This window comes from Rhinolophus hipposideros, assembly GCF_964194185.1.
Source record: "Rhinolophus hipposideros genome assembly, chromosome: 18".
Lineage (NCBI taxonomy): Eukaryota > Metazoa > Chordata > Mammalia > Chiroptera > Rhinolophidae > Rhinolophus > Rhinolophus hipposideros.
Window position 1 is genome coordinate 48,868,858 of NC_138064.1, and position 24,013 is coordinate 48,892,870.

At 39.7% G+C, this 24,013-nt stretch overlaps 2 protein-coding genes and 1 pseudogene across 7 annotated transcripts in view; 1 reads left to right on the plus strand and 2 right to left on the minus strand.

The window, feature by feature from the left end:
- Window positions 1-10,787, plus strand: part of RINT1 (RAD50 interactor 1) — a 27,152-nt gene extending 16,365 nt beyond the window's left edge. The window contains exons 12-15 of one of the 3 annotated variants that reach the window (XM_081080005.1): window positions 7,276-7,490; window positions 8,253-8,433; window positions 8,508-8,626; window positions 9,822-10,786. In XM_081080005.1, the coding sequence (XP_080936131.1) occupies window positions 7,276-7,490; window positions 8,253-8,433; window positions 8,508-8,626; window positions 9,822-10,011 (705 nt within the window). In that variant the 3' untranslated portion in view covers window positions 10,012-10,786. Of the gene's footprint in view, window positions 1-7,275; window positions 7,491-8,252; window positions 8,434-8,507; window positions 8,627-9,821 lie in introns of all 3 variants that reach the window. The other 2 variants (XM_081080006.1, XM_081080007.1) reach the window with 2 other exon arrangements.
- Window positions 3,555-16,509, minus strand: EFCAB10 (EF-hand calcium binding domain 10). 3 transcript variants are annotated; one of them, XM_081080010.1, is made up of 4 exons: window positions 16,380-16,509; window positions 11,774-11,938; window positions 11,567-11,654; window positions 3,555-5,942 (listed from the first exon to the last, which is right to left on the minus strand). In XM_081080010.1, the coding sequence occupies exons 1-4, from the start codon at window positions 16,483-16,485 to the stop codon at window positions 5,918-5,920; spliced, it is 384 nt and encodes a 127-aa protein (XP_080936136.1). In that variant the 5' UTR covers window positions 16,486-16,509; the 3' UTR covers window positions 3,555-5,917. The 3 variants fall into 3 exon arrangements, with proteins under 3 accessions (XP_080936136.1, XP_080936135.1, XP_080936134.1); XM_081080009.1 differs by lacking the exon at window positions 3,555-5,942 and adding an exon at window positions 10,133-10,210; XM_081080008.1 differs by lacking the exon at window positions 3,555-5,942 and adding an exon at window positions 10,133-10,634.
- Window positions 16,510-22,458: 5,949 nt separating this feature from the next.
- LOC308510348 (non-selective voltage-gated ion channel VDAC3-like) lies at window positions 22,459-23,309 on the minus strand (annotated as a pseudogene). Its single transcript has 2 exons — window positions 22,720-23,309; window positions 22,459-22,608 (listed from the first exon to the last, which is right to left on the minus strand). The product of its transcript is annotated as a non-selective voltage-gated ion channel VDAC3-like (transcript).
- Window positions 23,310-24,013: the final 704 nt, after the last annotated feature.

Sequence of the window (24,013 nt, forward strand, 5' to 3'; positions counted from 1 at the left end):
CCCAATATTTTAATCACTGGAAAAGAAAGTTAACATTTCATGAAATCATTGTTTATAGAATGCACCTTTTTTCTCTTTAGACTTTATACTTAGGAAATATTCATGTATGGTAATTACCATCTCAGAAAAAGGTAAGATTGAATAACGGTGTCAAAATCAATAAAATCCAGGACTTTAAGGAAAAATAAAATAATACTTGCTACCTGTTGAATGGCTTCAAATATGGCAAATTATGAAGTCACAAAAACAATTTTTTAACTTTTAATTTTATGTTAAAAAATTATTTAATATTTTGTTTATTTTCATACATATACAAGAGTAAATAGAATAATAAAATGAATCCCCATGTGCCTATCACCCAGCTTCTTATACCAATTTTGTTTCATTTTAAACCTCTCCTCCACCCCCACGCTTGATTATTTTAAAACAAATCTCAGATATCATTTTTCTTGGTAAATATTTCTACATATCTTTAAAAGATAAGAACTTTTTGGAAAAACATAACCACAATACTATTGTTACATCCAAAAAAAGTTAACTAATTTATAGTATTGGGAGATATATATTTTTTTGTTATTGTTTATTTATTAATTTTTTTCCAAGTCAAGTTGTTGTCCTTTCAATCTTAGTTGTGGAGGGTGCCATTCAGCTTCAGCTTCAAGTTGTTGTCCTTTCAGTCTTAGTTGTGGAGGGCGCAGCTCACTCCAGGTCCAGTTGCCGTTTTCTAGTTGCAGGGGACACAGCCCACCATCCCTTGCGGGAGTCGATCCAGCAACCTTGCGGTTGAGAGGATGCACTCCACCAACTGAGCCATCCGGGAGCTCAGTGACAGCTCAGCTCAAGGTGCCGTGTTCAATCTTAGTTGCACGGGGCGGAGCCCACCATCCCTTGCGGGACTTGAGCAGTTGAACCAGCAACCTTGTGGTTGAGAGCCCAGTAGCCCATGTGGGAATCGAACCGGCAGCCTTCGGAGTTAGGAGCATGGAGCTCTAACCGCCTGCGCCACCGGGCCGGACCTGGGAGGTATATTTTAAATAAATCCCAAAATCAAAACCTTGGGTCAAGTTAACAAGTACTGTAAGGCCTTTTACCTCCAAGAATCTTACTTACCCTTCTAGTCTCCATGCAGATTCCATGTGTTGACACATTTGGTCTGCCTAAGTGTAATTATTAAGTAGTAATTTATTTATACTCTTTTTGTTAATCCAAAGACTATATTGGCTATAAAGGCTTTGGTAACCAGATTTTCTACTATGTACTTCCAGCCACAAGAAGAAATGTAATTAACCTTTATAACCATAACATACGTAGATTAGTTCCTTTAGCTGTTTTAGATACTAAAACAATGTCAGAGGGCCTCCGGGACCTCCTTTTTGGACAGTGTGCCCGTGGGTTAGGAATCACTGTTCTACATCTGTGTGGATACAAAAATCAGCTTGGGTTTTTACCAGCGTGTCCCATGAAGTAGGATTCATGACAGAAGTGTTAACAGAGAATTAAGATGACCATAAAACAGTGAAATATGTATTAAATGATGAAAAAACTATACTGAGGATAATGAATATGAAGATACATTATAAATGTAAAGTATTATATAATTGTATCATAAAATGAAAATAGACAGAAAGTAAGTGAAAACAACTATACTTAAACCATTGCATTGTAGGGATACCAGAAGTAGAAGAGAGAAAGGAACAGAAACTTCGTTTAAAGAAATAATGGCTGAGGGACAGCCGGATGGTTCAGTTGGTTAGAGTGCGAGCTCTCAACAGCAAGGTTGCTGGTTCACTTCCCACATGGGATGGTGGGCTGCGCCCCCTGCAACTAAAGATTGAAAACGGCAACTGGACTTGGAGCTGAGCTTTGACCTCCACAACTAGATTGAAGGACAACGACTTGGAGCTGATGGACCCTGGAGAAACACACTGTTCCCCAATGTTCCCCAATTAAAATTTATTTTAAAAAAGAAAGAAAGAAAGAAAATATTAAAAAAAAGAAATAATGGCTAAAAGCTTTCCTAATCTGGGAAAGGAAACAGACATCCCGGTCTAGGAGGCACAGAGTTTCATACAAGATGAACCCAAAGATACCCACATCAAGATATATTGTAGTTAAAATGGCAAAAATTAAAGAGACAATCATGAAGGATGTGAGAAGAACATCGAGTTACATACAAAGGAAACACCATAAGGCTATCAGCTGATTTCTCAGCAGCAACTTTACAGACCAGAAGGGAGTACAAGCTAGAATAATTCATCCAGCAAGGCTATCATTCAGAATTGAAGGAGAGAGAAAGAATTTCTTGGACAAACAAAAACTAAAGGAGTTCATCACCATTACACCAGCTTTACAAGAAATGTCAAAGGGTCTTCTTTAAGCAGAAAAGGAAAGGCCATAACCAGAAATATGAAAGTATGAGACAGGAAAAAATAAATCTCACAGGTAAAGCTGAAAATGTAATAAATATAGTATATCAGACACGTTATAAAGCTACTACAAAGGTCAAAAGAAAAATGTATCAGACTTAAACTACAATAAGTAGTTAGGACATAACACAACACAAATATCTAAAACATGACATCAATAACAAGGTGTGGAGGGGAGAGTAAAAATTAGTCCTTATAGAGTATACGAGGTATGATCAAAAAATACAGTGAATGTTTAAAAAACATTATAGTAAAAGCACATTGCTATTAATCCCCCTTAAAATACTTCCCTTCGCTTCAAATACACTTATCCCATTGTTCTTACCACTTTCTGAAGCAGTTCTGCAAGTCCTCTTGCATGGGTGTCTTTAGTTGTGCTGTCGTGGCAGCCTCGATGTCCTGAATCATTTTGCCTTTGGGGGAAGAGCCAGAAGGACACACCGTAATGTTTTTATTTGACAGAAATGGCCATGTACCAGAAGCGATGTGTGACATGGAGCATTGTCATAATGGACGACGATTTACAGCACTGTCTTTTTTTTAAGGAGGGCACAGCTCACAGTGGCCCATGTGGGAATCGAACCAGCAACCCTGTTGTTCAGATCTCTTGCTCTAACCAACGGAACCATCCAGCTGCTCCTTTATGGCACATTTTAAAATGCACCTTCTCAGAACCATAGCTCACACCCTACTGCCTGCACCAAACAAGTTGAAATTTGTCACACACTGTTACTAAGGATTGATGCACCACTTTCCGTATTGAAGATCCTGTTGGATAGCACTTGGCAGCAGCATTCACTGTATTTCTTGATCACAACAGAAAAGCTCCATGTTACACATTACTTCTGGTACAGCAATTTCTGTCAAATAAAAACATTACCGTGTGTCCTCATCTACCTTATTCACCATATCTGGCACTGTGAGACTTCTGGCTCTTCCCCAAAGTAAAAATGACCATGAAAGATAAATGTTTTGAATCGACTCAGGACATCAAGGCAGCCACGACAGCACAATTAAAGACACTCACAAAAGAGGACTCCAGAACTGCTTCAGAAAGGCAAGAACAATGAGATAAGTGTGTTCAAAGCAAGTGTGTTCAAAGCAAGGGGGAGTATTTTGAGGGGGGTTAATGGCAATGTGTCTTTAATAAATTTTTTAAATTTAAACATTCACCATATTGTTTGATCACACCCCATATTTGAACTTAAATGCCTATCAGCTTAAAATAGACTGTTACAGACATAGAATGATATGCATAAACCTCATGATAACCCAAACCAAAAGCTACACAAGATATACTTGTACAGAGAATAAAGAGAAAGGAACCCAAACAAAACACTAAAAAACAGCCAACCACAGGGGAAGAGATCAAGAGGAAAACAACAGAGGACAACTATAAAAACATCCAAAAACAGCGAACAAAATGGCAAGAAGTACATACTTATCAATAATTACTATAAGTGTAAATGGATTAAATACTCCAATAAAATGACAAGGTGGCTGAATGGATTAAAAAACATGACCCAGTTCAAATCAAGACAAACTAAAAGTGAAGGAATGGAAAAGGATATTCCATGTAAATAGAAATGAAAAGAAAGCTGGGGTAGCACCACTTATATCAGACAAAATAGACTTTAAAACAAAAAAATGTTTAAAAAAGGACATTACATAATTATGAAGGGGTCAGTACGAGGATATAACAATCGTAAATATCTATAAACCCAACATAGGAGCATCTAAGTATATAAAGCAGTTGTTAGTGCAGATAAGTGAGAAATCTATAGTGATACAATAATAGTAGGGGATTGTAATACCCCATTCACACCAATGGATAGATCATCCAGACAGAAAATTAATAAGTAAACAATGGCCTTACATGTCACATTAGACCAGATTGACTTCATAGACATTTATAGAACAGTTCATCCAATAACTTCAGAATACACACATTTTTTTTCAAGTACACATGGAACATTCTCCAAAATAGATCACATATTAGGCCACAAAACAAACCTGAATAAATTCAAGATTGAAATCATATCAAGCATCTTTTCTGACCATAGTAGCATGAAACTAGAAATCAGCTACAGGAAGAAAACTGGAAAAAAACACAAATATGTGGAGACTAAATATCATGCTACTAAATAACCAGTGGATTAAAGAGGAAATCAAAAAAAGTGGGGGAATAAATAAATCAAGCTGCTTATCCTTGGGGAACAAAAAAAGAACAATAAGGGAAAATGTTTCAAATTTTAGCCAAAAAATTAAAAAAATGAACTAAAATAATATCTGTTCGGGTTTTCAGCAAGATGAAAAAAAGCAACTACAATTTTAACTAAAGACTTGAAAGTACCACTTTTAAATTGAATTGGTAAGGTGAGGATTGAAAAATTACAGTTAAATAGTTAGAAAGATTGATAACTGAGGATTGGTGATAAGTTCACAATAAACTAAGGAAACAATTTTTGAGTGCTCAGATAAGTCACAAAGATGGACAAGGTCAATTAATTTAAAATTTCTATACATTGTTAAATCTTAATGCAAGCAAAAAAAAAGCAGAAATGAGATACAAACACAGACATTTAAAAATATTTACTACTTGGGTTAGGGGGAAAATCTAGAAAAAAATGTATCTTAATTTATGACAAAAAATTGTAGTATACTGCTAATGCATTATATAATTTGTATACAGAAGAAAAAATTATGATGTACTGCTAAAGTATAATATACAAGAAAGTATTCCTTTGCAGTAAAAGAAAAAAAGTATATCTTAAATATAGGGTAATAAAACTAAATAGGAAACAGCAATAAATATACTAATAACAGATTAAAACATAAAACATCTGATAAACAGCCATAGTTTATTCTAATGTGAACTCTTTGGTTGTGAAAATAATTATTTAAAGCCCTTTATTTCTACAATAATGTTAGCTGAAATCCATGTGCATAATATCATTCTGCTGCACAAGGAAAATAAGACAAAATATTGGATAATTATTTCAACATGAATACAATGTAGAGTGTAATGATCAATGCATTTATCTTTATAAAGTCATCTGATCAGAATACATTTACTCCTTGTGTACTTTTTTGTCTCATGTTCCTAGTTTTAGTAAGTACTTTATTCACTCAGCCCCCACAGTGCTCCATTTGCTGCTAAGCTTTTTCAGTAGTATGAAACAAATTGTCTTTCTTGATTCTGTGCCAGATGATCTAATAAGAAACTCATTCAGGGAGAGATCTTCAATGAAATATTTGTGGAACATTGAACTACTTTACTCCCCGCTGTAGCCTTAGACAAAGATGAATTGGCCATCATCCCTATGCTTAGAAAATTACCTGCCGCTGAAAATTTATTATCTGATGCTGAATTAACTGTCTTTCTGTCAACACAGAAATAACCAAATTTGGGTTGACTCTTCAAATCCTGAATGAATTCTGTGTCCTAGTATATGATTAGAGTACAAATTCTGCTTGATATCAGAAGCCCTTCAATCATCTTCATAGTCCTTCAGCCTGTGAATGTTTTAAATAAAAATCATTAAATCTTGTATTACCTAGAAAAAGGAAAAGTAGACAAGAGTTCACCTTCCATTTATTCAGGTTTCTCCACTAATAGCTGTCTGTCCATTGCCAGATTGTGCCAAGCCTGACATATCCAGCCATTGAGAATTAGGAATTTTTCAATTGTCGGTGACACAAACAAATTTCACAGTCCTCAGTGAGGAATTTGTAACTCCAAGGATTAGGCATAGCTGCTCTAAAGTTGTTTTCTGGCTTCATTCTCAGACATGCTCTGGTAAGTGTGGCCGTAGGTGGCTCCAGGCCTGCGTGGCTCATCAGCAGTCTCACAAGGACAATGCCTGTTCCCTGAGTTTCAGCAGAAATACCAAGGTGGCCTCTCATATGTCCATCCCTGAACAATCACTAGGTGTGGCCATCCCCAGGCCCCTATTAGTGGACATTTAGGCTCTATTAATCTTTTGCTAATTACTATAACATTTTTTCCTATAGGGCAGAAAGAAAAATGCTAATTCTACCTAAAATACCTCTAAAAATGACATTTTAATTCTCTTAACTCTTACATCTGCTAGGTTTATTCCGATTTGTGTCTAGAAAAAATGAGGAGTACTTAAGGAAGTATGGTAGCCACCAGGGAAATGCAAATCGAAACCACAATGACATACCACTTCATACAAACCAGGATGGCTATAATAAAAAGAACATAACAGTTATCACAGATGTGGAGAATTTTGAATCCTCACGCACGGTTGATGGGAAAATAAGATGGTGCGGTTGCTGTGGAAAATAGTCTGGCAGTTCCTCAAATGGTTAAACATAGAGTTACCATATGATCCAGCAATTCCACTCCTAGGTATATACCCAAGAGAAGTGAAAATATCCATACAAAAACTCGTACACAAATGTTCACAATAGACAAAAAGTGGAAACAACTCATATAATGGAATATTGTTTGGCAACAAAAAATGAAGTGCAAATACATGTTACAACACAGATGAACCTTGAAAACATACTACGTGAAAGAAGCTAGTCACAAAGAATGATTCCATTTATATGAAATGTCCAGAATAGGCAAACCCGTAGAGACAGAAATTAGTTTAGTGATTGCCTAGGGTTGGGGAGAATGGGGAGGGGATGAGGAATGAGGGCTGAGTGTGGAGTTTCTTTTGGGGGTAATGAAAAAGTTCTAAAATTGACTGGTGAGAAATGCACAACTCGGAATATAATAAAAGCCACTGAACTGTATACACTAGTGAACTGTATATGAGTGTATTTCAAGCTGTTAAAAAAGTATCTTAATAAATGTGTTAACATATTTTTCTTTCAGTTCTTTCTACAACTTCAACAGGCAGCACTGGAGGTCTTGGCAGAGAATAACACTCTCAGTAAATTGCAGCTGGGACAACTAGCGTCTATGGAGAGCTCTGTGTTTGATGACATGATTAACCTGTTAGAGCGCTTAAAGCACGACATGTTGATGCGTCAAGTAGACCATGTTTTTAGAGAAGTTAAAGGAGCTGCAAAGTTGTACAGAAAAGAAAGGTAAGTCCTCTGTATTTTCTTATAAGTCAACTCCAGTTTGGTAAAATTTAAAAGATGACATATGCAGTCAGATTTCCAAGGTGTCTGTATAACACAGTTTGGCCTTTTACATTCCAAAGTTTTAACTTTTTCTGATGGAAATCTTTCTAAAATATATTCATTCTTAATCAGAATAAACTGATCATCATTTAACCTTCAGATGTGTCTGGAAATACCGAGACCTGGTGTTTGATGTGGGTTGAATGGCCTAGCCTGTCACCCATTTTACTGGCATCGTCCACTTTAGTCTCCTGCTGCAACTCTCCATGGACGTCCCTGTTACTTCCACCAGGCTGAGCTCCTTGACGACAGGCAGTGTCTTTTTGTCCTAGCACAAACTGTCACAGTTTGGAAGTGTTATTATAAGTCCCTGTTTTGCTGAAACTTAGAGCATAAAATTAGCTCATGTCTTAAATGCTAATACATCTTACATTTAACTTTTATAATTATTTCAGTAAGTCATTAAAATTGGGGGATTTAAAAAAATTTAATCTGTCATCTTCATTAAATACAGAGTATTTAATTGAGAGCTAAAGTATGATTGTAAGCATATTTTCTGAGATTTTCTAATGTTGGTTGGTACATGTTTTCTTACCCCAAATGCCCCAGGACAGTGCACTCCCCCAAATTTAAAATGATTGGCTAATCTTTAAAAATACAAAGCAATGACAAATTTTATGGTGAAAATGAATGTGCTGCAAGCGGTGCTCTCTGTTTTCCCAGGTGGCTGTCCCTGCCATCTCAGTCTGCGCAGGCCCTCATGTCCCTCTCTAGCTCAGCTTGCCCCTTCCTGCTTACGTTGCGAGACCGATTACTGCAGTTGGAGCAGCAGCTTTGCTTCTCCTTATTTAAAATTTTCTGGCAAATGCTTGTAGAGAAGCTGGATATATACATCTACCAAGAAGTAAGTAAGATTAGACTGTTTTGTGGGGCTGTGATGATAAAGGCAGCTGTTACACGAACTATTCTCTGTTTCAGATCATTCTCGCGAATCACTTCAACGAGGGAGGAGCTGCTCAGTTGCAGTTTGATATGACGCGGAACCTTTTCCCCTTGTTCTCCCGCTATTGCAAGAGACCAGAAAATTATTTTAAACAGTACGCTCAGTATTTAACAATTGATTTGTTTTTTTTTACCATTTAAAAAAAACTTTTAAATTTATTTTAAGTGTGTTTTTCCAGGACCCATCAGCTCTAAATCAAGTAGTTGCTTCAATCTAGTTGTGGAGGGCACAGCTCAGTGGCCTATGCCGGGATCTAACCGGCAACCTTGTTAAGAGCACCACACTCTAACCAACTGAGCTAACCGGCTGCCCCAAAATTGATTTTAAATGTATCGATCATTAGAGGAGGTTAATTCCTTTTTAACAACTTTCCGGGTCCAGTGCTGTTAAATAGATATAGCATCAATTAAAAATTTTAAATATTGTGTACCAAAATAAGATGTGACCCATGACCCCAAAATCTTTACCAGAACTGGGTATAAATTATATGTTGGGCTTTCTTTTCTTTCTTTCTTTCTTTAAATTTATTGGGGTGACAATTGTTAGTAAAATTACATAGATTTCAGGTGGGGCTTTATTTTCTAGCATTTAGTTTAATGCTCCTATTTGCTTATTACTGGGGAAATAAATAGAAAATGAAAGCAAGTACAGTTTTGCCATATTCAATAAACATAAGAAAGTAAAAATGTTTAGTACACCTAAGTATTTTTAGGCATTGTTGATGTAAAATTTAAATTATGTAGGTATTTTTGAGATTATAAAGTATTCCTTTTAAATTTATAAAATGAAAGGTTATTTTTGCTCCTTTCAGTAAGATATCTATTTTCTTTTTTTCAGTATTTTACCTTTCTACTGCTTTCATTTCATCCCTTAATTTTCTCTTCTCATATCCTAATTTACCTAAAGTCTTATTTACATTGAATAGAATGTTAATATCAAGTATTATTAGGTTGGTGCAAAAGTAATTGCGGTTTTTACAATTGTTTTTAACCTTTTAAACTGCAATTACTTTTGCACCAACCTAATATATTTTGGGAAGTAAGGTATACATATTGAAAAGTTGGTCCTATGACCTTAGAGTAATCTAATGAAATATAAACTGTACACATACATAGTCCTAACATGGTAAAAGAACCAAGTAATAAATCCATACATAATTTTTATATAGAGCATATGGGCTAGCAGTGGAGGGCAGCTGTTTATTTGCTCAAAATGAAATTGCTATAGGATAATATGAATGATAAAGATAATGGAGATCTCATTGCCCTCCTGTTTTATTTTTTAAACAGTGTGAAAGAAGCCTGCATTGTTCTGAATTTGAACATTGGTTCTGCCCTGCTTCTGAAAGATGTCCTGCTGACTGCTTCAGGACAGCCTCCGGCCTCAGCAGCATTAAATGAAATTGGAATTTACAAACTGGCTCAACAAGATGTTGAGATTCTGCTTAACTTGAGGACAAACTGGCCTAACACTGCTTAATTTGAGGACAAAAAATGCATCTTTTTTTTATTTTGGAATTTTTTTTTTTTTTAACAAAGAGGAAGCCAATTGGATTAAGTTATATGTTGAAGTTCCAAATTAATGAAACTGGACAACTGAAAACTTTATAGACTCATTTATTATCTTGGACTTATGGTGTTATTAAAATGATGACCATATTTCCTTAGTCCTTTTGTCCCTAAGAAAACAAAAACAGAAAACTCAGAAGCCATGAAAACTCAAGAGTAATTCCATTTACAAATACAAATGCTGAATGTATCTGTTGAATAAAATACAAGAGCACAGATAATAAATTATAACCAACTTTCAATTTTCTTTGTTAATTAAGGGAGAATATTGTCGTTAATGAAACACAGAAAATAAATTTTTAAAAAATCACTTTAAAATGCATGTTTATAACTGAAGTTCCTGTATCTAGTTTGGAAATTCCCTGTATTTCCCGTAGGAAAACACATTATGAGATATTGACTAAAATAGGGCTGCTCTCATTTTCCACAAATGACCTTCCATTTAAAATTTTCTAGTTGCATTCCACGTGACAGAGTGTAACACTTGCTTTTGGATGAAACATTTCAGGCCACAGCACTGTGCTGCAGTTTTCCCTGGGGGAGGGAATAGAATGAAACATGTTTTGTTTAATATTTATGTAGCTGATGATGAGACGGGAATCTTAAACTTTCTTTTCTAACTTTTCCTTGGCCTTGGACTATGTTAATGATTTCTTGATTAATAAATCCTCAGTGAGTAAAACTTTTAAACAAATTGAGTTAGATTAACTAGTCTTTTCTATAACTATCAAATTTTACTACAGTGGTCCTCTGTATTTATTTTTAACTATTTTGTAGAGTTTGTCTATAAATTATTAAAGACTGATGATTCTGTAGCCCTACAATAATGTTTATTGCAGTATATTTACTTTTCTGATTTAGAATTTAGTCAGTACTTTTCATGCTGTAATACCTCAAATCTAAAACTGTCAGTCTGGCATGCAACCTATACTACTGTTAAACATTTACTTTGTGATAATTTTGAGGAAATATTTGGAGAGAAATTCTATTACTCTATATTTTATACAGAGATTTTCCAACTGGTACATTGAGCTCAAAGCTTTTCTGTTCTAGCAGACTGGGGCTTTTCTACCTCATTCTTTGAGAACTGCTGAGGTTTCCCATTGAGAAAAGAATGAAGCTGCCTCTGGAACTTCCTGATTCCAGTGTCTTCCTCTCCCTCCTCCCAGGCATAGGGACTTTTACTGTCAGCCCTCCTTGTCCTCACTTTCTACTCAGCTGAAAGTTTCAATGAAACAGAATGTTTCTATCAAAAGGTAGGAACCTCTGTCTTATTTTCTTTTTTCTTTTTTTAAGGAGGGCTCAGCTCACAGTGGCCCAGGTGCGGATCGAACCAGCAACCTTGGTGTTCTTAGCACCATGCTCTAACCAACTGAGCTAACTGGCCGCCCCAGGAACCACTGTCCTAAACTGTATTAATTGTTCTTCAAAATCATGCCATGTTACTCATTAGAAAATGAACTTACACTTCCTGCTTGAATTTATCCAAAGTTATTCCACGTCCATCATCTTTTAAAACTTCATCTGCAGTACACAGACCCAGGGTATTTAGGGCTGTAAAAGTCAGAATGAGAAGAAAGGAAAATGTACAAAATGAGAATTATTTTCAGCTAGAGGAAGTTGTGGAATGACTGAACTATTACCTCAATTCTCATATTGTATCAGACACCGACCTTTTTTATACTGCACAAAAGATATGGTGCCTTTATTCGAGGAGTCCATCATCTCAAACATAGCCACAATGTTAGACTGGTCCATAAGGAAAGGAAAAGCCACGCCTGTTATTTTGGCAAGTCTCAGTCGTTCCAATAGAGATACTAAATGTTCTCTTGGCTTATCTGTAAAAGAATAGTTCCAATTCTTTCTGATATGAAGTTAAAATATGTGACAAATGGACACAATCATTTAACTATTCTAGATTAAATACCTATTTAGTAATAAATACCTATTCTAGACACAGGGGATATGGGCCTTGCTTCTGGAAAAGGCAAGACATTGAAAACAATTATATATGAGTAATCTGTGCTCGACCCCAGATGACTGAATAAAAAAGTCCAGAGACTGGATCTGTACATTTTTTTAAAAAGCTCTTCAGGTGATTCTAATTTGCAGACAGAGTTGAAAACCAACAAAATTGGAATGGCATGATTCAGGAAAGAAGGTGGCCAGTTAAAAGATAAAAAATATAATAAAAAAAGGATAAAAAAATAAAAACAGAGACTCTTAGATTAATACAGTCTTCCAATTAGGAAGCATAAATGTTCATTTCTAACATTAGCAGTACATGTATTTTGGATAAATACTGTGTTTCCCCGAAAATAAGACCTAGCCAGACCATCAGCTCTAATGCATCTTTTTTTTTTTTTTTTTAAAGGGAACAGGACTTTATTGGGGAACAGTGTGTACTTCCAGGACTTTTTTTTTTCCAAGTCAAGTTGTTGTCCTTTCATTGTTAGTTGTGGAGGGTGCCATTCAGCTTCAAGTTGTCCTTTCAGTCTTAGTGGTGGAGGGCGCAGCTCAGCTCCAGGTCCAGTTGCTGTTGCTAGTTTGCAGGGGGCATAGCCCACCATCCCTTGCAGGAGTCGAACCCGCAACCTTGTGGTTGAGAGGACGCACTCCAACCAACTGAGCCATCCGGGAGCTCAGCCTTCGGAAGCTCAGCTCAAGGTGCTGTGTTCAACCTTGGTTGCCGGGGGCGCTGCCCACCATCCCTTGCAGGACTCGAGGAATTGAACTGGCAACTTTGTGGTTGAGAGCCCACTGGCCCATGTGGGAATCGACCCGGCAGCTATCAAAGTTAGGAGCACAGAGAGCAAACGGCCTGAGCCACCGGGCCAGCCCCTCACTGCATTTCTTTTAAGGCAATAAGTAGGAACTTGGTGTGTTACTTTGATGATTTATTACTGTATATCCTTTAGACTACATGAGATGCTATGTTTATGTTTGGAGTCTATAATTTATACTCCACCAGCCTCTAAAAATGTCTTGAAAACACAACAGAAATATATATATATATATATATATATATAATAAAGATACAAACTTAAAAAAAATTTATTGGGGTGACAATTGTTAGTAAAATTACATAGATTTCAGGTGTACAACTCTGTATTACATCATCTATAAATCCCATTATGTGTTCACCACCCAGAATCAGTTCTCCTTCCATCACCATATATTTGATCCCCCTTACCCTCATCTCCCACCCCCCACAAACCTTACCCTCTGGTAACCACTAAACTATTGTCTGTGTCTATGAGTCTTTGTTTCTCATTTGTTTGTCTTGTTCTTTTGTTGTTTTTGGTTTATATACCACATATCATTGAAATCACATGGTTCTTTGCTTCTTCTGTCTGACTTAATTTGCTTAGCATTATATTCTCAAGATCCATCCATGTTGTCACAAATGTTCCTATATCATCTTTTCTTACCGCTGAATAGTATTCCATTGTAAGATACAAACTTTTTAAAACACCAAGGGGAGATCCAAATGTTACTAAGTACCTAAGTTATGTAAATGTCTGCTGACAATGACAGTTCTTTGAGGGAAACAAACCTCAAATTCCACATCTTAATAACAATAGATAATATTTACTGAGCCCTTACTGTGTGCCTGGCACTGTGCTAAGCATTTCCTATGGATTACTTCATTTACTCCTCACAATAGTCACTTGCCCAAGACCACACAGCTAGTACGAATCCAGGAAACATGCTTCTAAAGCCTGTAGATTTTACCTCACTCTACCAAATCAAATATGGGAAGCATCTGCAAACCCCTAATCTAGTCAGTCATGGCAGTCTCTAGGGAGTCTTTCTCCTCAAGAGCTCTCAAATTTATGTTACCTACCACTCCCCGCAGCATCTCTCATTTGGGTTACAATTGCCTCGTTAAAAAAACGAAAAAACAAAAACCACACTAACTTTATCAAAGGCATCCCCTAAAAATTTATACTCCCTCTTTTCACAGCACAGAATTATCCCTGGCAAGTAGCTGTCCAGCCAGGGTCTATGTTTCCCCAAACACCATAGGTGAGATCAGGTTTTCCTACCAAATGACTTCAGATTATGTCAGGTTTTGCTGTTAAATGAGTATAAAAATCTGTTGGTTTTCAAAATTTTAGAATCAAGGAGGTGGGATTGTGGACCTGTTCCCTCAACAGTAATAATCCAACAAAGCTGCCTAGTCTTATTTTCCATAACACCCTTGCAATCCAAGGTTTTCAAACTGGGATACGTGTCATAATGCCAGGGGCTTTATGATTTACGATAGTGTTTCTTCCTGAGAATTAATTATACTCTGACGAATAAGATGAAACATTTACATGAAGAAATGGATATATCTGTAGAAGAAGAAAACTATACATTTTTAGGCTAAAACAAATGACTTAAAAGAAACCTGCTATGCAGCACATGGCTAAGATCTCAGACACTAAAGGTACAAGTCCCCTTTCTTCTGCCATCAGGACTCAGGCAGGAAACTTGGAGCAGCACTGAATATGTACTCTGATGCCAGCCAAACCCTTCCTTAGCTTTCCCACCTTCTTATCCTAGCTCAGTGTTTCTTCACCTGTGGTTTCCCCTCCTCAACTTTGGAGTTTGTGGAGTTGCTTCAAGGAGTTCACATTGTTACAGGTGGTAACAACATCTCATTTTTTTCCATTGATAATTGTTATTATTATTATTTTTTAAAGATTTTATTGGGGAAGGGGAACAGGACTTTATTGGGGAACAGTGTGTATTTCCAGGCCTTTATTCCAAGTCAAGTTGTTGACCTTTCAATCTTAGCTGTGGAGGGCACAGCTCAGCTCCAGGTCCAGTTGCCATTTCTAGTTGCAGGGGCACAGCTCACCATCCCTTGCGGGACTCAAGGAGTTGAACTGGCAACCTTGTGGTTGAGAGCCCACTGGCCCATGTAGGAATCCAACCAGCAGCCTCGGAGTTAGGAGCACAGAGCCCTAACCGCCTGAGCCACCGGGCCGGCCCCACCATTGATAATTATTTAAATAATTTATGTGATGGGAATTATGTTATTAATGTGTGACTGTTCCCAGACTGCCTTTCCTTGTCTCTGCAGCTGAGAGAATTCGTCTTCATCCCTTCCATTCTCTCCCCTCCCACCATGCCTTCTAAACGGGAATTCTATTTTTGCCAGAGGAGATTTTTGTGTTGAAGGAAAGAAAGAATCTTCTAGACATTAAATTGGCTGTCATAATGACGAGCTGGAGAGAAAAAGGCCAGGAAGAGAGCAGCAAACAGAAAAAGTATACAAATTTAAAAAGACCACAAAGTACGTGGCACAATGAATTAGGGGGAATAAAAACAAAACAAAACCCAACAACAAAACCCACTTCAAGGCATACAAACATTTAGAACACCAGGGATAAGATAAAAAGACAATCCTAAAAACTTCTATAAAGAAAACACATGCCTCATAACATATATCAAAAATCTGATGATATCAATATAACGTCCAGCAACGCTAGACCGTTAGAAGACAAGGCCGTAAGCCCTCAAAGTTCTGAGGACACATTTTCCAACCCCGAATTGTACCCACCCTAGTAATCATCATGCTTGAGTATAGAAAAAGCCATTTTCACACATGTGAGCTCTCACAATATTTACGGCTGGAAGCGCACTTTTCAGAGATCCCCCACGCCTTCCTTCACCAGTCCGTCAGGGCCGCCCCCTGCTGGTCCTTCCCAAACGGCATGAGGGAGCAGCGCAGGTGGCGCAGGATGGCACGGGACTGGTGGTACAGGGTGAGGTCTCCGTCCTGGAATTTGGGGAGCTGCCCGTGCAGACAGGAGGTCTTGAGAGGGCCCTGCAGCCAGGTCTGCTTGGTCCTCACCTCTTCCTTCCCGCTCTGGCGCTGGTCAGCCAGCAACATGCGGATGGCCTCGCAGCGCCCTCTTTGCTAAGTCACATTATACTAAGGATGGACCCAGGAGCCAGGCTGCGGGACCCCGTAGCCCCTCCCCCACTCAAAGGAGCCCTCCACCTACCCGAGTCCCGCCGCACCTATGTAGCTAGTGACAGGCACAAAGAGGCCGTTCAACAAATACTTGTTTAATTGAAGGCCACAGAGCTAATTGGCAGCAGAAAGACTCAAGTAGCAGAAAAGGAGGAGACTGTGCGTGTGAAGGTGGAGGTGGGGTGTCTGGATGCGGGAGCCACCGGGGCGCGGGCGTGGAGGGATGGCTGTACCGGGCATTTCTGAAGCACCGTTCCGTGTGGGGAGGCGGGGGGAACAGAAAGCCAAGTGGTAGCCAAGCCCCTTACCTGGCTGGAAAAAGAGCAGGTTGCTAGTGAGATAGTTCAGCAACTCCATAATCCGATGTTTTTCCAAGTAATTCCTGGCTTCCTGCTCCCTGCTGCTTGTCGCCATCGCTTCGCGTCGGGCCGTTGCTAAGCGACCAGGCCGCGGCGCGGCTGTTTGGCCCTGCCCCTTCCGTCGGCGAGGTCACGTGACGCGCTGTCCCCGCCGTGACCCGGGCACCGGGTGGTACCCCACGGCGGCGGCAAGCCCGGGGGTGTGGGCGGGCATCCGCGGAGGCCTAGGGAGTCTGCTGCGGAGCCCCGGGGGCGGACGGCCAGGTTCCCCGTCCGAGCTGAGGGCTGGGCCGCATCGTCTTCTCGTGTTTCTGTCTCTAGCACTTACCTCAGTACTTGGTGATCCACTGAATGAGACCTCGCGTGCTAATAACACAGGATGGACTCATAACGGAAGGAGCTTGTGTAATTCTGGAGAGTCCTTTGGTATGAGCAGTCTGCAGCTCAGCGCTGGCAGTGGGGCCGAAAGGTAGCCTGTTTTCTCCACCAGATTGTGCGTCCCTGATAGAGGGTACCGCGAAGCTCAAACATCAAAGCCTGAACTAGGTGCAACCCACCCTCCAAAGCATAACCACCTAAATGCTTGACGCTTCAGGTTTGACCAAAAACGTGTGATCACTTAGGAAAGTGACTGGCTCAGCACAGCAGAGGCCCGACGATGGCAGGGGGACTAAAACGGAGAGGGAGCCCTGCAGGGAAGATAACGCAGGAGAGGAGCACCTGTCATACGGTAGCAAACAGAGGGGGCTAGTCACAGTGTCCTTTGGCCCCAAGCCAGCATGGCCTGGGAAAAGCAAAGCAAAAACTGGAAGGAACGTTCCTTAATGGAGGGAGGAAAGACTGTTGATGCACCGGACAGTGATTTCTGCGCAGTGCTCGAAGCTCAAGACATTCGGTCTTCTTGGGAACATCATTTCCTCACTCTCCAGCAGTTACTCAGTCCCTGAATAAATGCTCTGCTCTTTGAACGTCAAAAGACACTGAAATTGCAACAATCTAATTTGATCAGGCGGAGGAGAGCACATTGGACCCTGCTGACGTTACCTAGTTGCTGATTGTTTAGTACTTTTAACTACTTTGGGTGCCTTTGTCTGCTCAACACTCCCTTTCCTGACATACGTCAAGCAGCTATAACGCCAAATCTCCAGTTCTTCTATAAAACATGCTGAACAGAAGTGTCCAGATGCCATCTAGTGGAGTCAGCTATTCTCTGCCAAGGCCATCTCTTAAGCCAATTTGGGCTTCATAATAATCGTCATGAACATCATCATCCTAAAACAACTTCCTTTTTCTTCCACTCCTTGTCCTCCATCTCCTTATTATTACTAATCCGTTGAGTGTTTTGGGAGAGTAACCAGGTGGAAGGCATTAATGCAGTGGTTCTCAAACAGGACTGCACATGAGAACCAGCTGGGGTCCTTTAAAAAGTACTGCGGCTTGGGCCCCATTCCAGGTCCAAGAAATTGAATCTCTTGGGATGGGGCCTGACTATTGGTAGTTTTATTGTTGTTTGGAACAGCTTTATTAAAGTATAATTAACACTTAATAAAGTGTACTATTTAATGTATATGCTTTGATAAGTTTTGATGTATATATATATCCATGAAATCATCTCTGCATTCAAGATGAGGAATTTATCTATCACGTGTAAAAGATCCCTTGTGTCCCTTTCTAGTTCCTTCCTCTCACCTCTCCTTAACCTGGCCCTCCCACCCCCACTATAGCCAGGCAAACAACTGACCTGCTATCTGTAATTATAGATTAGTTTATATTTTCTAGAATTTAATGTAAATGGAACCACATAGCAGTGTTTTGGTTTTTTTTTGGTCAGTTGTGTTTCACTCAATAATCATTTGTTTGAGATTCATCCATATTGTTGCATGTATCAATATTTCATTCCTCTTTTTGCTGAATAAGATTCCATGGTATGGATAGACTACAATTTGTTTATCCATTCACCCATTGATGGACATGTGGGTTGTTTTCAGTTTGGAGATTTTACAAATACAGCTGCGTTTTTGTACAGATCTTTGTGTGGACATATGATTTCATTTCATTTGGGTAAATTCCTAGAAGGGGGATGACTGGATCACATGGTAGGTGTATGTTTAACTTTTTAAGAAATTGACAAACTGTTTTCCAAAATGGTTGCACCATTTTACATTTCCGAAGTGGTAGTTATTAAGGGCTTCACAGGCAATTCTAGTGGACAGTGGGACTGAGATCTTGCATTATGACAAGCTGTGAGGGCTGAGCTGAGTATCTGGGAAATGTTGAGCAGAAGTCCCAGGAGTGTAGGAGCCCCCAGCTTGTGCTTGGTATTACAGTACCACAGCGCATCTCAACCCAGGACACACACTGGAATTTAAAAAATAGAGTGTCTGCCCTTTCAGCCACCAGAGAGTCTGATATAATTGCTCTGCGGGCAGGGGTGTAAGGTAGGGGGCTGTGGGGACAGAGTCCCAGAGAGCAGTTTCCAGAGAGCAGCTCTCGGCCTCACGTGGGAAGGTGCTGGCTCGGTTATTAGATGGCCCTGAGACCGGTTAGCCATTAGCCACTAATATAACTGCCGTGGCTACGCTAGGGGGTTGCAGAGAAGTGGACTGTGGATTGCGGCTAGCAAGTGTGGATTGCGGCTAGCTAGCAAGTGTGGTTAACAAGTGTGGATGGTGGATTGAAGATCATGTGGATCCTACTTCCTGTGTCTCCACCGGCCAGCTGCCAGCGACACTGGGGTGCAGGAAGGCCCCTTGCTGGGGTACTGGCGGAGGTTTGCTTTTGTGTCTGGACCAGCCACCAGCGAGAATATAATGGTATGACTCCCCTATCTGTGGCTCCGTTGATGTTCCTTTTTGGCCTCACCATGTCCTGCGTTCTTGTGCGGGGAGCCGGAGATGAGACCCCGCATTACAGGGGCTATGTCAGGCATCCTAGCTTTTTAAGAGCTTCTCGGGTATTTCTAAAGCATAGAGTGACCAACTGCCCTGTTTTGTCCAGGATTGTGGGGATGGGGAGCCATTGTGTCCAGTGCCGTGAAACTTTCAGTGATAAAACTGGGAAAGTCCCAGGTCAACCTATCACTTAGTCACTCTGTTTGTGGACCGCATGAAGAGCCTGGGTTTTGCTGTCAGACAGACTTGTCAATCTGCCTGTCATCCTTGAAGTTATAGCTCAGGGTCAGTGTGTGTGTTTACAGGGCGGGGAGGTATAAAAGGGACAGTGGGGGGACACAAGTGGCCAGAACAAACTGAGCTGATTCCCTCTTTCTATTTTCTGTTAACCAGGGACAAATCAGAGATACCTTAGCTAGGAGTTTTGGTTGCTGTTAAAAAGGAGGGGGAAAAATATAGGGCACATTTTTTTTCTTGAGACTATACTATATGGTGAGGCAGTATACTGTAGTGGCCTCTGGAGTCAGACTGCTTCACTGTAAAAGTCAACTTTACCACTGACCATTAATAAATATGTGATCTTGGGCGAAATGCCTAAATTCTCTGCCTCAGTTTCCCCATGGATTATATATCCACCTCACAAGGGATGTCTTTTTTTTTTTTAATATTTTATTGGGGAAGGGGAACAGGACTTTATTGGGAAATAGTGTGTACTTCCAGGACTTTTTCCAAGTCAAGTTGTTGTTCTTTCAATCTTAGTTGAGGAGGGCACCGGACGCGCTCCAACCAACTGAGCCATCCGGAAGCTCAGCGGTAGCTCATTTCAAGGTGCCCTGTTCAATCTTAGTTGCAGGGGGCGGAGCCCACCATCCCTTGCGGGAGTCAAGGAGTTGAACAGGCAGCCTTGTGGTTGAGAGCCCACTGGCCCATGTGGGAATCGAACCGGCAGCCTTTGGCATTAAGAGCACAGAGCTCCAACCGCCTGAGCCACCGAGCCGGCCCCCACAAGGGATGTCTTGAGGACTGAACAAGTTAATATATGTAAAGCTCTTTAAAAAACGGTGTTGAGTATGTATTAAGTGCTATATAAGTGTTTGCTATTATATCTTTTTTAATTTTATAAGATTTTTATTAAAACATAGCTAACATACAGTATTATATTAGGTTCAGGTATACACAATAGTTATTCAACATTTATATACCTAAAGAAGTGATCACCATAGGTCCAGCAACCGTCTGACACTGTACCACGCTATCACAATATTATAGACTATATTCCCCATGCTGTACATTACATCTCCATGACTTATTTGTTTTATACCTGGACATTTGGACCTCTTATTCCCTTTTACCCTTTCCCCTCTTTTTCAATTACAGTTGACATTCAATATTATTTTATATTAATTTCAGGTGTACAGCATAGTGGTTACACATTTGTATAATTTAAGAAGTGATCCCCCTGACTAGTCTAGTACCCACCTGGCACTATACATAGTTATTACCATATTACTGATTATGTTCTTTATGCTTTACTTCACATCCCCATGACTATTTTTTTTTAAATATTTTACTGGGGAAGGGGAACAGGACTTTATTGGGGAACAGTGTGTAATTCCAGGCCTTTTTGCCAAGTCAAGTTGTTGTCCTTTCAATCTTAGTTGTGGAGGGTGCCATTCAGCTTCAAGTTGTTGTCCTTTCAGTCTTAGTGGTGGAGGGCGCAGCTCAGCTCCAGGTCCAATTGCCATTTCTAGTTGCAGGGGGCGCAGCCCACCATCCCTTGCGGGAGTCGAACTGGCAACCTTGTGGTTGAGAAGATGTGCTCCAACCAACTGAGCCATCCAGGAGCTCAGCGGCAGCTCAGCTCAAGGTGCTGTGTTCAATCTTAGTTGCAGGGGGTGGAGCCCACTATCCCTTGTGGGACTCGAGGAATCAAACTGACAGCCTTGTGGTTGAGAGCCCACTGGCCCATGTGGGAATCGAACTGGCAGCCTTCAGAGTTAGGAGCATGGAGCTCTAACCGCCTGAGCCACCGGCCCCCCATGACTATTTTGTAACTACTAATTTGTATTAATTCCTTCACCTTTTTCACCCCGACCCCTAACCGCTCCCATCACCCCAATAAATCTAGTACCCATCTGACACCATACATAGTTATTACAATATTATTGACTATATTTCTTATGCTATACCCTACATCCCCATGACTTCTTTGTAACAACCAATTCATACTTCTTAATCCCTTCCTCTTTTCATCCACCCCTAATTCCCCCACCGATTGGCAACATCAAAACGTTCTCTGTATCTATGAGCTTGTTTCTGTTTTGTTTATTTTGTTCTTTAGATTCCATTTATACGTGAAATCATATGACATTTGTCTTCCTCTGTCTGACTCACTCTCAGCACAGTACCTTCTAGGTTCATCCATGTTGCTGCAGATGGCAAGATTTCATTATTTTCTATGGCTGAATAATATTCCATTGTATATATGTACCACTTCTTTATCCATTCATTCATTTAGGAACATCAGGTTGCCTTCATATCTTGGCTACTGGCATATCTTGCAGTAAATAATGCTGCACTGAACATATGGATAGGCATGTTCCCTTGAAGTAGCGTTTTGAGTTTCTTTGGATAAATACCCAGAAGTGGGATTACTAGGTTCTTTTTTGTCTCTTGTTAGAGCCTTTGGTTGTTTTTTTCTTTTTTTCTTTTTATGTTCAAATGTGATGGGTTTATTTTATTTTACTCTGATGCAAGACCAAAGATTCCATTACAGCACAGAGACCAATATATTAACAGGTTACGAAAAAGTGATGTGGGACATGCAGGACGTAATGTACAAACTGTAGGATCGGGTCATTTCCGTTATAACATTACACTACACTGTTGCTGAGGAACACATTAAAAACAATACTGTGAAACTGAAATGTGGCACAAACATGACAATTTTCAGGCATGCCTTCAAGCGCCTCCCTTAGGATGGACTTGCGTCTTCAGTGTGGGGAGGACTACAATTCTTTGGAAGAATAAAAAGTTCACACTTTTGAAATTTCAGAGAAGAATTTTGAGGCCAAAACATAATGGGTTCATTTCTCTTCACCTTCAGGGACAAATCTGATGCTTTATTCAAAACCATATTAAGCTTCTAGTTCAAATCCCATCCCAACCTTGTGACCACCTGCATTGAAATTCTTTCCACTGACTAAAGATGATAGGGTCAGTTTGACTCCTGGTGGAAGGGCTTGAGTATAACCCAGTGAAACCAGGCTGGCATTATTTACTTTAGCAGAGAGAGAAGTTCTACAATCTAGCTTGTATTTAGCAGCGATGCCAAAATGGGTGTTGTTACTGCCAGCTGTTCAAGCAAGGTTTATTGACGTTTCAATCTTCTCGTTAACCTTCTGGTAGATAGACCCTCCAAATTCAGTGCCGTCGTTCACATGAGTGTGCAGCTGGAAGTCTGCAGCCTTATAAACCAGGGCGAAATTATTCAGTGACAGTTTGGATTTGGTTGTGTCAAAACTCATCTGATAACCAGCAAGCCAACCTTCAAAGGCTAACACAGCCCAGCCATAGATGGTTGGTCCAGAAAAATCTATATCAACATTACTGCCAAGACTGAAACAACCCTGTTTATAGGAGGCCTTCAATTTCCCACTCTTCTTTCCTGTGTTTGGTACAAATATGGTATCAAGAGTCAGTTTCAACCCTCAGCCAACTTATTCTCCCGTGAGAGTTCTATTCTAAAAGTATTGTCTATTGTCCATTTTTGGGTGAAGGTAAGTCCATAGTTACAGACCTCACATTTGGTCTCTAGGTTGCCCGATGCTTTCACTGTATCAGTGTAAGCATGCCCAGAAGTAGAAAATTCCACTTCACTACACGACTTGGTTCTCAGATCTATTTTGACCATGCCAAACCCATATCCTTTGTTGAAGACAACCTTGGCAGCCTTTCCTAAGTCACAGTAAGTCAGTGTGCTACACATATCACCTAGAGAGCCGGTCTCCGCTCCGCCAGGGCAAAGGTCTTCTTCCAGAGCCTTTGTTTTAAAGTCTATTTTGTCTAGGATAAGTATTGCTACTCCAGCTTTTTGGTATTTTTGTTTCCATTTTCATGAAATATCTCTTTCCATTCCCTTACTTTCAGTCCGTGCGTGTCTTTCAATCTGAAGTGAGTGTCTTGTAGGCAGCTTATGTAAGGGTCTTGTTTTCTTATCCATTCAGGCACCATATGTATTTTGATTAGAGCATGTAATCTACTTTCATTGAAACTAATTGTTGGTAGATATGTATTATAGTTACTGCCTTATTAGTATTATTGTTAATATTATTATTTCTTAAAGAAGTCCTTCTAAGATTCCTTGTAATACTGGTTTGGTGGTGACGAACTCTTTTAGGATTCCTTGCCTGGGAAGTTCTTATCTGTCCTTTGATTCTAAATAATAGCTTTGCTCTGTAGAGTAATCTTGGTTGTAGGTCTTTCTTCTCATTGCTGAATATTTTGTGCCAATCCCTCTGGCCTGCAAAGTTCCTGTTGAGAAATAGGCCTATAGTCTTATGGAACTCCCTTGTAGATACTAACTGCTTTTCTCTTGCTGTTTTAAAGATTCTTTCCTTGTTTTCAACCTTTGGCATTTAAATTATGATATGTCTTGGTGTGAGTCGTTTTGTTTGGGACTCTCTGCATTTT